Genomic DNA, 13,058 nt, shown 5'->3' with positions numbered 1-13,058 from the left:
CGGACGGCTCTCGGTGAGCCTCCTCCCCCCTCTCCCACCCTTCTCCCTCAGGCTCCCCATCCCCTTCCTGGCTGCGTCCCCGCATGGCTTTTGCCTCTGAGAGGTGCTCCATTAGTACGTGGAGGGTGCAGTACGTGGAGGGTGCGAGTGGTGCCGTGGGGGAGGTGGCGCTCTCGGGTGGGTGGGAACTGGCCGGATGCTGCAGAGGCCTCATGGGTGCAGCCCAAGGGTGAGCAGCGGCCTTTAGATTTAGTGGTGTGCAGGCCAGCGACCTGCGTGCAGACAGGGGCCGTATTTGGGTGACTGGACAGAGATGAGGAATTTAGGAAGCAATCTCAAGTTAGGGTTTTGGAGGCCTCAGGGGAGGATCCTGGTGAGACGGAAGCATGTCTGGCACCCTGGGGAAGGAGGCCAAGTGAGGCCAGCTCCTGAGAAGCCTGGGGCGGCAGGGGACACGGGTCCTGGCCTTGGCCTTGCCTGGGAGAGGAGGGAGGAGCAGCTTGGAAACACTGCAGGGAACTCAAAGCAGGGTGCTCAGACCCATGGCCCCAGGGTGGGGCCCAGCAGCCTCCACGTCTCCTGGGGAAGGACTTGTGGGAGATGCAGGCTCTTGTGGCCCAGAGACCCCGTCTGGACCTCCGGACCCAGGCAATTCTGATACGGCTCAGGTGTGAGAACCAGCGGGCAGAGGCCTAAGCTGAGCGCGGAGACCTTGAGTGAAAGGCGGGCCGGCTGAGCCTGCGAGCAAGTGCAGCGGACGCCCGGGCCCCAGACAGCCGGGACCTCGACGGGAGGCTGCTGGGCGCGCTGTTGGCTGGTTGGATGGGGACGCCGGATAAGCCACGTGGGAGGGGACAGAGAGGGAGGGTCCCACAGAACGGGAAAGGTGGGCAGGGGCTGTGGGGGCACAGGAAGACGCAGGGTCACTGAGCAAGCAGAGCAGGCCAGGTTGTGCTGACAGCAGGGGACGGGGCTCCCTAATTCACAGAAAGCTCCGTCCGGTGGGCCCTGGGGCCGGTCGGGAGGAGGTCACCAGAGTGAGGCCTGAGGTGGGCCTGAGGGCGTGTCTCCCCCCGGGGCCCCTGCGGGTCAGTAGCCCGCGCTGGGGCCTGCAGAGCCCCGAGGTTGGCATTCCAACTCCGCAGAGGGCGTTTGGACTGTGAGCGTGGTTAATTGTAGAGACTCTCCGGCTCAGGATCAGGACAGGTCGGTGCATCCCCCTCGGGCGCGCCTTTGAAACGTGGTTGGTGTCACCGGCCATCCAGCGGCTCCCTCCAGCAGCGCGAGCACTTCGTAGGCTGGTGGGAGACCCGCTACCTTCACACATCGCTGCCTCCTGTCACCGCACGAGGGGGTGGCCTGTCCGTGTCACCTACGGGCGGCAAAGCCAGGGGCAGAGAATGGTTGTGCCCCTGAGGGCCTCCCCGACCGGGGGCTTTTACAAGTGGCCTTCTGCCAAGTGATTTGGGGACGCTGCCCTTTGCCGTTGTAGAAGTGTGGTCTCTGAGCCTGTTGGTGTGCCCTAAGCTTGAGGGCATTCTGCCTTCCATTCGGGGACACTCGTCCCAGAACCATTGTTCACGGGCTGAGTTGGGCTCCTGTGGTGGCCCTTTCTGTCCCAGGCTCCAGAAGGGAACGTCAGCTCCACGGCTTCGGCGAGGCCCGCCCAAGAGGAGCAGTCCGCGACCCCGCCAGGGAAGGTGGTGACCGTCAGCTCCCGGAGCCCGCGCTGCCCGCGTAGCCAGTCCGCCCTGCGCAACAGCAAGGCCTTCTCTCCGAGCTCCGCGTCCTGCTCCTCAGGTGAGACCCGTCCGTCCCGGTGCCTTCCTGGACACGTGGGCCGTGTCAGCTGAGGGCACGGGGATGCCTGACGCCCGGCCCCGCTGGCCCGGGTGTTAGAGCAGAAATCCCCACCCCTCACGGGGAGGTGAGCACGTGCTTGGCACATAAGGCTTTGAGGTCCTGGGGCGCTCCCGGTGGGAAACAAGGGGTGGCCCGTGACAGTTGGGTCGCTTCGGGGGATCCTTGTGAGGTCAGCGGAAGCCTCTCTAACATGCTGAATCGGCGGCTGCGAGTCGGAGAAGGGAGTGTTTCCCTTCACGTTACAAGTCAGCCCTCGGGTTAAGGGATTCCCGAGAAGTTAACTCTGGCCTGCCCGTCTGCGCTGTTCCTCTGTCCCAGCTGTAACTGGGGAGCAGCTTAAGTTCGAGGTCATGACTTGGGTTACCTGGTACACGGGGCAACAGGCGTTGAGGACGGGCACATGCTGTGCGTCCTCGCCAGGTGTGAAGGGTGTCATAACAGTCCCTGTAGGTGGGTGCTCTCACTGCAGGACCTCGGCCGTCCTGGACGTCTTGAACGTCCCTCACCAGCCGGGGTCTCTGTGTGATGACCACCAGCCCCACGCCTTGTTCGTAATCTGACCGAACAGACTTAGCGTCCTGTGTGTTAGTGGTTCTCCGGGGTTGTTTTCTGAGGCGTTCTGAGCACGTCACTAGCTTCCTGTTTTCTGTGTGTTGGGAACAGCCTGCCTGTTGAACGAGAGCACCGTGTGGTGTCCTCTGGGGTGACCGAGACTGGGTCTGGTGTCCTTGCAGATGGAGGCTCAAGTGTCGATGGTGGGGCTGGCTGGTGGATGGTGTGGTCTTTTCCTGCCTTCCGTTCTGTTCTTAAAATTACGTAATTCTGTACGTTCTTAGACACCCATCTCTTTCTTTCTTTTTTTTTTTTTTTTTTAAATGTTTATTTTTGAGACAGAGAGAGAGCATGAAGCGGGGGGAGGGGGGTGGGTGGTTAGAGAGAGGGAGACAGACTCCGATGCAGGCTCCAGGCTCCAAGGTGCCAGCACAGAGCACGACGTGGGGCTTGAACCCAGGAACCCTGAGATCATGACCTGAGCCGAAGTCGGATGCCTAACTGACTGAGCCACCCAGGCACCCTGACACCCATCTCTTTCTGAATTGGGGATCCTTCTAGACCAATACGTTTGTGGTGCCAGAGTCCAACTGGTGCCTAGAGGGCCTGTCTCTGGACTGCACGAGTAGGAGCTGAATTCCACAGATTTGCAAATGAGCTAAGGAGAGGGGACCCGTGTCCACCACGAAGTGAGGGTGCATGCAGGAAGCAGCAGAGTCCCAAAGTCGTGGTTCCTAAGTAAATGTTTTCTGTCCTTTTATCTCCGGGCTGTTTCTGGTGTAACAGAGATTGAGAGCCGGGACCGGTAGACTGTGGCGCGTGGCCTCGCGGAGGCGCACAGGCTGCTGGGGGCTGGCCGCCTATGCCACAGCTGCAGAACTGTATGGCCCAGCAAGCTAGCAGTTACTCTCTGACTCTTTATAGAGAAAGCTTGCCGACCTCTGGTCTACGCAAGATGGTCTGGAAGGTTCTTCCAGCTCTGAAATGTCTTTGAAGGCCTGTCTGCACTTCCTGCTGTCGATGAAAGCAGCAGAGTGCCTTTATCAGCGAGGGCCAAGGTTTTACTCACAGTGGGAGCTAGAGTTCCAGGGAGAAGATAGGAAGCAGGTTTGGGGACTGAAATCGGAATAGTTGTCCCGAATTCCTTCCCAGTTCTCTTCCTGAGACCGCTCTGTTTGCGCTGGGGTGCTGCTGGGTGAGTGGTTGTTTTGGCTATCCTTTGGTCTCTAGGTCTGAGAAACCCGCCGAGACCCCTGTTGGTGGCTGGCCCCTCCAGCACAGGCAGCAGTGACTCAGACGGTGGCCTTTTCGCTGTCCCCACTACTTTGCCGCCCAACAGCCGACATGGGAAGCTCTACTCTCCCAGTAAGGAGACAGAACTGACTTTCCGTCAGCACCTGAACTCCATCAGCGTAAGTGGGGGCGGTGCCCTGCCGGCGGAGTGGGGGGCCCTGCGTCCGGGGGCTCTGGGGGCTCGCTCTCAGGCCCGCGCTGTCTCCTCACAGATGCAGTCGGATTTCTTCCTACCGAAGCCCAGGAAGTTGCGGAACCGGCACCTGCGGAAGCCATTGGTGGTCCAGGTGAGGGTGCCCTCGGGAGTCTGGGTGCTCCCACCCCTCGGCCTTCCTGCGGCTCCTCCTGTGAGACCGAGGCCTCCGCCCCTCCTTCCTTCTTGTGCCTGGGACAGAGTAGTAACGGGGGCTCTGACTGTGCCCTGAAGTAATGATAATCTTTGCACAGCTTAGAAAGCCCTTGCAAAACAACCAGGAAGTTGTGGGGATTTGAGTCCCAAGAGCGTCCCGGGCGGGGATACGTTCGAGGACTGTCGGAGCCTCTGTTTATGTGTACGTAGTCAGCGGAAGCAGTTGGCAAGGTGGGCGGAATGGCTCTCCTGAGCTCCTAACAGTGAGTGCCGAAGACCCCATAGGAGCCACATGTGGCCCCGAGGGCACAGCCCGGGAGCGACAGGCCTGCGACTGCAGGGGCATTTGTACTTACAGGTAGAAAGATAAAAGGGGTGACGCTCGGATTCTGACAGAACCATAAGCTTAGACGTTGACCAACGTGTTACGTGAGAATAAACGCGTAGGTCTCTTTTAGTGCTGTCGTCTTCCTGTCTCGAGATGAACTTCCTTAGAAATGAGCTGACACGACAGGGCTGACGCAGAATGGTGTAGAGCGGCCCCCCCTTAGCCGCGGATGGTACCCGAGGTCAGCGGGGAGCAGACGTCGTCCTGACAGCTCGTCACAAGGGCAGCAGTAGGCTCGCTCCGTCACGTGCCTGTGCCGCTCACGTGGGCGACGAGCTGAGGGACAGGAGTCCGTGCGGCGCTGAGATCTTTCGAGACCACGCTCACATGTTCCCATTCCAGTATATCGTCATCGTGTTACCGCATCGTTACTCGGCGTTGTTGATTTGTTACCGTGCCTAACTTACAAACTTGATCGCAGGTGTGTCCACACAGAAAAAGCCCACGCAGGGTTTGATGCCACGTGCACTTGGAGGCCTCCGGGGGGGTCTTGGAACACGTCCCCTGTGGATGTGGGAGACGGTTGTATTCCAGGTCCCGTGTGCGCCGCGCGTGGAAGCTGCGTGTCGGGTGAAGTTCGCGAGTCCTGCCCGGGGAAGCGGGAGGATGCTGGCTGGCTCGTGGGAGTCCATCCAGGACTACAGACTTGCGTGGCCTTCCGTGGCGGCCTTCTGTTTAGTTTTGTGACGACTCTTACCGGTTCACGATTCGCGTGGCGTAAAGGTCTGACGTGTACTGTTCAGTGGCATTAGTACATTCCCAGGGCTGTGCGCCTGCCACCGCCGTCTGATCCCGGAACACCTTCACGTTACCTGAATTGCCCCCCCCCCCCCCCAGACATTGGCAGCCACGACTACCACCAGCCCACTCTCTGTCTCTGTGGATTTGCTTCCTCTGAGCGTTTCACGTAAACGGAACCGCGCGTAGTATGTGCTCTTTTGCGTTTACGGTTTTATAGAAAGTGTCATTGGCACACGGCCCTGGTCTTTCGTTCCCCTGCCATCCAGGCTGCTGTCACACGCCCAGGGCAGGGCGGCGGGGCTGCTGCAGCCCCGGCATTTCCTGTCCTCCTCCGACGGCGCGCGTCGGAAGCGAGGCCAACACACAACCTGCACGGCTCCTTGCCGCGGAAGCGGGCTGCCCGGCTGCCTCCTGGTAGCTGAACAGACCTGTCGGCCCTCTGTGTCGTTAGCGGCGCTGGTAGCAGCCACCTTCTCTCTGTGATGACGCCTCGGGGAGCCTCTGCGGGATAGGGAGACCACACCTGTGCACCCAAAGCCGGCAGCGTCTCGTGACGCTTTGTGGTGTCAGATAGACCGCGTTCACGTTTTACTTCAGTGACTAACCGTTTTGGCAATTCCCATAATTCCCTACTAGGCGGTGGTCCGGTTGGCACTTAATTATTCACACCCAGGAGACCTAGGCCAGGAGCAGGGACGGGTGGGCAGAGTGGCGAAGGCCCTTTGCCCGTCTGCATCGCAAGGAGCCACTTTATTTTCTTCACCACAAACGTGAGGAGTCCCAGATCTAGGGTGTGTCTCGTAACCGTCCCCGTCCAGCGCTCGTGAGCAGTTGTGCAGGACTGGGGGGGCATTCTGGGTTAGCCTGGCATCGCTCCCCAGGGCTCTCCCCGGAGAGGCTCCAGTATTCAGGGACTTGGGGTCCATGGACACAGCTGTCCTCAGGGTGCCCTGGGGGCCCTCGTATCATCAGCTCTAGTGCCGGAGCTCCCCTCGGGCCGCTCTTACCTGGAATGTCCCCTCCAGCCCGTCACTCATCCCTTGAGTGATTCTTGGTGCCAGGGTCTCTCCATCACCTGATGACAGGTGACACCTGATGACAGGTCCTCTTCCTCCACAGAGAACACTGCTTCCTCGGCCATCTGAAAACCAGTCCCACAACGTCTGTTCCTTTTCCATCCTGTCCAATTCTTCCATAACTGGTAAGTGCCCGGCTTCGCTCCTCCGCTACACCCGCCTCGTCTTTGGGCACGCTAGACGTTTGTGCCGTTGGCTCTCGGCATGACCTCCCCAGCATTCCTCTGTGCGTCCCGTCCACAAACACCGGGTGTGCCCCTGTGTGGGCCGGGGCCGTGGAGCGGCGGGCCTGGACCCCTGGCAGGTGGGGTGCGGGCAGCTTCCTTCACAGATGGGCTCGGGGGCCCTGGCTTGGAGGCTCTGCTCGCTAGTGTCCGGGGAGCACCTGTCATCCGCCCCCGGCAGGCCTGACCTCGGCGTGTGCCTGGCACGCTGCCGCGGGTCTGGAAGCGCAGCAGGAGCCCTGGCTCTTTGAGGGACACTTTGTTACACAGTAGGGATGGCGAGCGGAGCTTGCACTCCGCGACGCACCCTCTAAGCCAGCCTCGATCTGCACCTGTCGGGCGCACGCGCCAGAGCATCGATGGCTCCTCGTGCCCACTCTCAGCTGCCCCGTCCAGCGGGGGCGCCCACTTGCCGAGGCAGAGTCAGGCTGTGCGGGCGCACGTCCCCCTTAGGGCCCAAGCCGGCGGCAGTATGACTGCACCCTTCCAGCGGCCTGGGGAGCGTGGCGGCGCTGAGTCCCGGGAGCCGGGGCTTTCTCCCCGTCTGACCCCGTCTGACCCCTGTCAGACGTCAGCAAGGGTTTGGGAGGCTCAGTGCTTCCCGAAACGGTTCAGCTTCTGTCTGCGGCTTCAAAGGAAACCGTGCGCGGCCCCCTTTGTGCGGTCAGAGGGTGCAGGCCGACGCGTCTTGTCTCTGTTCTTGTCCACACAGGCAGAGGCTCGTTCCGGCCCATCCAGTCCTCCCTGACCAAAGCGGCCCTGTCTCGGCCGATTGTGCCCAAGGCCCTTCCACCCCAGGCCCCGGGTCATCTGGCCAGTAAGTTTCTGTCGTTAGCACGACAGCCTCCAAGTAAGGTTTCTGTTCTCCTCTCCTGCAGTCCTTGTGTGTGGTTACCCTTCGGGGCCTTTGGCCTTCTTGGAAATGAGGTGTGAGGGAGCCCCCTGGGGCACGTGTCAGGGTGTCCCTGGAGCCGAGGTTCGAAATGTCCTTTCTGCTGCTAGGTGCTATCGACTTGGCAGCTAAAAGTGCCGGCATCATCCCCGGGAGCCCCCTGCCTGTCTTGGACACTGAGGGCTTGTCTGGCATCTCCCCGCTCTCTTCAGACGAGGTGACCGCTACCGTCCCGGGTCAGGACTCCACCGGCACCCACCAGAACGGAGACCCCATCCCTGCCGTGGGGGTGAGTGTGTTTATAGAAAGGCTCCTTCGCATCCCTCCCAGCTTCTGGGATAGGTCGGTCACTTTCCAGATATGTGGGCACCAAGGCCACGGGGCTGAGGTCACGCTGGGCTCCCAGTTCTGCCTGAGGAGTGGACGGGCCCCAGTAGGCCGGAGGAGAGTGCCTGAACCAGGGAGGCCATGGCGTGGGTGAGCATCGTGTGGTCCCGAGGGGAGAGCCACCAAGAAAGGCAGTGGGGACAGGCTTGCTGTGATGCGGCAGGATCCAGAGCTAAGACAGGCGTGGAGCTCTCTCTGTCTGTCTGCAGAAGTCGCTCGCCCTGTCTCCCCGCCTGGCCTCCGACTCCCCCCACCACCCGTGCCCTTGGGCTTTGCTGGGACTTGGCTTGCCCTCTGAACTGGCAGACGACCCCAGGTGTGGGCGGAGGGTCACGGGCTGTCCTGGTGGTATTGTAGGGCGCCAGCGGCCCGTTCGTCAGCGTTCCCTCGAGGCCTGAGCAGGAGCCAGTGACGGACAGTTTCCAGGTAGGATGTGCTGTCAGTTGCTGAGCACAGTGCCTGCCCCGGGACCCCTAGGCCAGGCCCCCACCCTCGGGGTCTTCCTGTGACCCTTGCTTCTCCGGAGGTTGTGGCAAGGGCACACAGACAGCCGTTGCCGCCCGGTGGCTTTGTCCGTCCACCTGCCTCGCCCAGACAGGTGAACGTGTGTCCTCCGCCTCAGGTCCTTCCTCCTTCCCCTCCGCAAGGCGGCCTGTTTCAGATGCGCCCCTGGAAAGACTAAGTGTCCTGGGCCAAGGTGGAGGAGGGTGGCAGTGGGTAGCGCCCCCCCCCCCCCCCCCGGCACTACCCCTCTGCCCGGTTTACCAGCTGTCCTGCCGGCCGCCTCCGCCAGGCCCTCCCGCGCTGCCCGCCCTGGAGTGGTTTCAGAAGTGAATCCCCTGTGCGTGTTCCTCGCTGGGGAGGAAGAAGCGACCGCTCAGGTCCTTGTATGCGGCAGTCCGCCTGTCACGTGTCACTGCTCGTGAAGCTGAGGCTGATTTTGCATTCTATGCTCCTGACTGACCCGCTGTGTCTCCGCCCAGGGCTCACCTGTTCTCTCCTTATCTGAGCTGGCCAAGGCTCCCCTCCACAACGGGCTCCCCACACCCGTGCCCACGCCGGAGGGCTCCAGCAGCCGCCTGTCCCCGCCCAACGTCTCCGCGCTGCTGGACATCTCCCTGCCCGGCCCGCCTGAGGACGTGCTCTCGCAGGGCGAGCCCGCTACGCACATCAGCGACTCCATCATCGAGATCGCCATCAGCTCCGGCCAGTATGGTGAGGGTCGGGGCGCCCGTGCGCCCTCCTCTCCAGGTCCCCCGGGGCCTGACGTCCTGCCAGGTGTCTGCACACTTGCTGGGCACGCTCCCGTCCTGAGTCCCCTCTGGGGTGTGGAGCGTCTGCTGCCTGTGGGGGCGGCCCCAGTGGAGGGCCCGCAAGGCCTCTGCAGCCCAAGGCTCAGAGAGGGCCTCTTTCTGGCTAGCTGTGAATCCTGGTTGTGCAGGCCCTTGGAGGGTGTTGGCCTGGGGCCTTTGGGGCCCTGGCCTCCCTGGCTCCCCGGACAGCTGGTCTCCTTCCGGCTGTGGATTCACACAGAACTCAGCTCGCACCGTCGTGCGTTTTCCTGGCGAAGTTGGGAAGCGTGTGCCTCAGAGGGCTGGTGTCGGCACCAGTGACAGGTTGGGGTGGCCCTCAACATGGGGTCTGGCCTTGTCAGTCATAACCATAGCTACTGGGGTCGCCACCACGGGTCTCCCCTGCAGGCCAATATTGTTCATCCTCCACGGGGTCCCACGTGGCCCCGGGTCTAGATGCTCAGTGGTGCCTGACTGTGCCATGCTGCTGTTTGTTGATGGCAGGTTGGGGAGGTGGGGTGCTCTCCCCCCCTCCCCCCCACTGCCATCTCTGATCCGCGGTGTCCATTGACAGGTGAGGGAGTCCCTCTTTCTCCAGCGAAACTGAATGGCAGTGACAGTTCCAAGAGCCTTCCGTCCCCATCCAGCAGCCCCCAGCCGGACTGGATCGCCTCCCCCACCCACGACCCCCAGTGGTGCCCCAGCGACCCCACAGACTCGTCGCTCAGCAGCTTGTTTGGTGAGTGTAGACGCCTGGGTCGTCGTCGCAGGCCAGCAGGGCGCCAGCGGGCTCCCCGTGGCACATCAGGCGGGGACTGGAGTCTAACGTCTCCGCACTGCGGCAGAAGTCCTAGAACTCCTATCCTGTTTCGGGGTTCATCCCGCGGCACTTAACGCAGGGGAAATGCACGTCACCGTGCTATGGCGAACATGGACACGTGTGACCTTCAGCCCAGCTGAGATGGGTGCCTCGCCCCTCAGTCTCCTGTGCCTTTCTCTGGGCCGCCCCCTATCTTGGCTCCTGCCTGCGCGGGTCTTCTGCCCTTGTTGTTGTCGGCAGGGTAGGATGCGGCTCGGGGGGTTTTCAGTTTCCTCCCCCATCCTCAGCGTGTTCTGAAGATCAGAGCATCGTGGGATGGGTCCCCTCCCCAGGAGCCAGGTGTTCGTATGGCGGGAGGTGCTGCTAAGGACAGCCACACCAGCCTCTGTGGCCTACGCAGGAGGAGCTCCTGTGGCACGTCGGGGTCAGCGCACCTGGTGTTGAGGGCAGCCGGGCGTGAGCGTGGTCAGGGGACTGGTGGCCCCTGAAAGGGGCTGTTGTACACACGATGAGCCGGGTCGGCGCACGTGTGGGCACCAGGCCTGGTGGCCCTGAACGGTGGGGGCTCCATCGATGGCGGTATGGGCAGGCAGCGTCGATGATGAAATCGCATAGGACAGTGCGGGTGTTTGCAAGGTCAAATATAAATTATGAAAAGTTAGAGACTACCTTACACGGAGGAGAGGGTGACAACCAGACGCTGCACGGAGAGCTCTGCCAGCCTCCCCGTGTGGGAAGGGCCACGCACCGCGCAACGGCTGCACCCACACGAGCATGGGGCTGATGCCGGCCCCGTGCGGCCCGCGGGATCCTCCCCTTGGACGGGTCCGGGCTAGCCAGCCTCAGCATGCGTTCGCCTTCTCTCGGCAGCGAGCTTCATCTCCCCGGAGAAGAGCCGGAAGATGCTGCCGACCCCCACGGGGCCCCCCAGCGGCACCTCTCTGCTGGGCCCCAGCTTACTGGATGGCAACTCGAGAGACTCCTTCGTGTCCAGGTCCCTGGCTGACGTCGCTGAGGTGAGTGCGCGGCCTTCGCCCAACTTCCACCACCAGCCCGCCTCCCGGAGCTGGCCTTCCCCTCCAGCCGGCCCGTGTGGTGCCTGAGAGCTGCGAGTTCTCCTGACTAGGGAGGCGGCATCCATTCCTGCGGGGCGGCACGTGACATACCCTGACAGCTGGGCCCCGGAGGCTGGGAGCCTGGGACGCCCTGGTGTCGGGCCAACCGCTGGGCCTCTGCGGGCAGCCCGGCCAGGCTTTGGATCTCGTTCTGTCCTACAGCAGCTGCATGACCCGAGGCGGGAGTGCCACTCCTCGCCGCCTTGCTTCTGGTTTTAGCCGAGTGGGCGGCAGTGGTAGCGAACCTGTCATCGGTGCTGCCCCTCCCTGATAGACAGGGACAGTGCAGTCAGTGGTAGAGGCCCATCATCGACGCTGCCCCCAACGGGCAGAGACAGCACGGGCAGCATTCCCCTGCGTCGTGGCAGGAGGCTGCTGGCCAGCGAAGCTGGAGAGTGGGCTCTGCTCCCCCGGGCTCCTGCCTGCGTCAGGTGATGGCAGACCCTCGACGTGGAGCTGAGACTCGGTCTGAGAGGCCCGTTTCTTTGTCTGCTCACGAGGCTCCCCGGGTCCCCACCCCACAAGGAGCGAATGGTGTCAGCAAGCAGGTGAGGCCAGCGAGGACAGGTGCCCATCGACGGAGTGGACACAGGTGCACTGAGCTAGTGTGGGGCATGCAGCCCCGGCACTCAGACCGAGGCAGAGGATGTGCCTAAGAGGGAGAGAACGCCACATCTAGGTCCCCCGACCCCGAAGGGTCGAGTCAGTTGTTAGGTTCTCAAGCAACACTTCTTAGATACTTTTCCTGTGGGACGTCCAGGTGTCAGCGGTATCTCCTGGGGACTTTATAGTCAGGTTCTGGAGGGAAGGGCGCTCACGGCTGTCTCCCAGGGATCCTCAGCTTCTGTGAGTCCTCACCTGTGTCTGGAGATGTGGGGGCCTCGCAGGGAGGCTTTGCAGAGTTTCGAGCCGACCCGGGATGTGAACAGACCTTCTGCCCCGACAGAGACACAGACAGAAGAATGCCGTACCCACCCTCCCTGCGCGTTTGTTAAACCCCATGGCTCTGCGGTCACGTGCACAGCCCATCTGTCCCCTTCCTGTTTGTGCGCGGACGCTTACGAGCGCTCAGCGTCCGTGCAGACAAGTGCGGCACACGTACCCGTAGACGGCACGCCAGGACCTCGCGGTTCATAGGCGGTCCCCAGAGCAGCTCGGCAGTGCCTGGGGCTGTTAGAAGTGTAGACTCTTGGGCCCACCCCAGGATCACCTCAGGCCCTGCCAGACCCACCCCAGGTTCATCCTGGGCACGTGCTAGACTGACCCCCGGTTCATCCCAGGATCAGCCCGGGTTCATCCTAGGCCCTCTCCAGGCCCTTCTGAAAAGATGTGAACAGAGGTGATGGGTGTGAGTTGTAGGTGGGAAATGTGGAGCCAGGCTGGCCCAGATTGACAATGATGAAGCTGATGGGGAACGTACATGGAGAAGAGAGACATTATTTGCTTTACTTTTTGAAAACGAAGTTTAGTTTCTATGATACTTCTCATAAAAAGTTTAAAGTTTACTTATTTAAGTAATGTCTTCATCACATTGTGGGGCTTAAACTCGTGACCCCAAGATCAGGAGTCACATAGTCTTCCAACTGAGTTGGCCGGGCGCCTCTCTCATAAAAAATTTAAAATTCGGGTTCCTACCATAGCCGTACCCAGAGTTTTCCAAAGCCTTCTCATTCATTCACTGTGTTATGCAATTCATTGACAAATACTTACCCGGGGCCTACTCCATGCCAGGCACTGCTCTGGGCCCTGAGTGCCCAAAAGCAACGCCCCTTGCAAAGGAGGCAGACGACACACACTGACGACCGAGTCTCCTGTGTTTGTGCCCGGGGCTCTGCTCTGCACACACTGGTCTTTGTCCCTGTTTTCCTTCCTTTGCCCTGTCCGCCAGCTTGCTCGTTTCTTTAAGAGCCAAAGCCTGTCTTCCCTCACGGTCTTTGCACTTCTTATTTCTTTCCTGGCCATGTGTTCCCCACCCCCGTGGCCACCCGCTATCTCTGCTTCCGTCTCATTTGCCTCGTTGCTTATTGATCGTCTCCCGTAAGTGTTGTGTGCTGGGAACTACCACT

At 61.5% G+C, this 13,058-nt stretch overlaps 1 protein-coding gene across 3 annotated transcripts in view; it reads left to right on the top strand.

The window, feature by feature from the left end:
- CRAMP1 (cramped chromatin regulator homolog 1) overlaps positions 1-13,058 on the top strand; it is a 57,518-nt gene that overhangs the window by 40,342 nt on the left and 4,118 nt on the right. For all 3 annotated transcript variants that reach the window (XM_058711183.1, XM_058711182.1, XM_058711184.1), the window contains 10 exons: positions 1,623-1,800; positions 3,646-3,827; positions 3,921-3,995; positions 6,306-6,387; positions 7,199-7,303; positions 7,489-7,667; positions 8,123-8,191; positions 8,749-8,980; positions 9,632-9,796; positions 10,748-10,893. In XM_058711183.1, coding sequence (XP_058567166.1) covers positions 1,623-1,800; positions 3,646-3,827; positions 3,921-3,995; positions 6,306-6,387; positions 7,199-7,303; positions 7,489-7,667; positions 8,123-8,191; positions 8,749-8,980; positions 9,632-9,796; positions 10,748-10,893 — 1,413 coding nt within the window. The remainder of the gene's footprint in view (positions 1-1,622; positions 1,801-3,645; positions 3,828-3,920; positions 3,996-6,305; positions 6,388-7,198; positions 7,304-7,488; positions 7,668-8,122; positions 8,192-8,748; positions 8,981-9,631; positions 9,797-10,747; positions 10,894-13,058) is intronic.

The sequence above is a fragment of the Neofelis nebulosa genome, chromosome 18 (assembly GCF_028018385.1).
Source record: "Neofelis nebulosa isolate mNeoNeb1 chromosome 18, mNeoNeb1.pri, whole genome shotgun sequence".
Lineage (NCBI taxonomy): Eukaryota > Metazoa > Chordata > Mammalia > Carnivora > Felidae > Neofelis > Neofelis nebulosa.
Note: the sequence above shows the minus strand (reverse complement) of the source record. Positions and strands in the feature narration are given on the sequence as shown.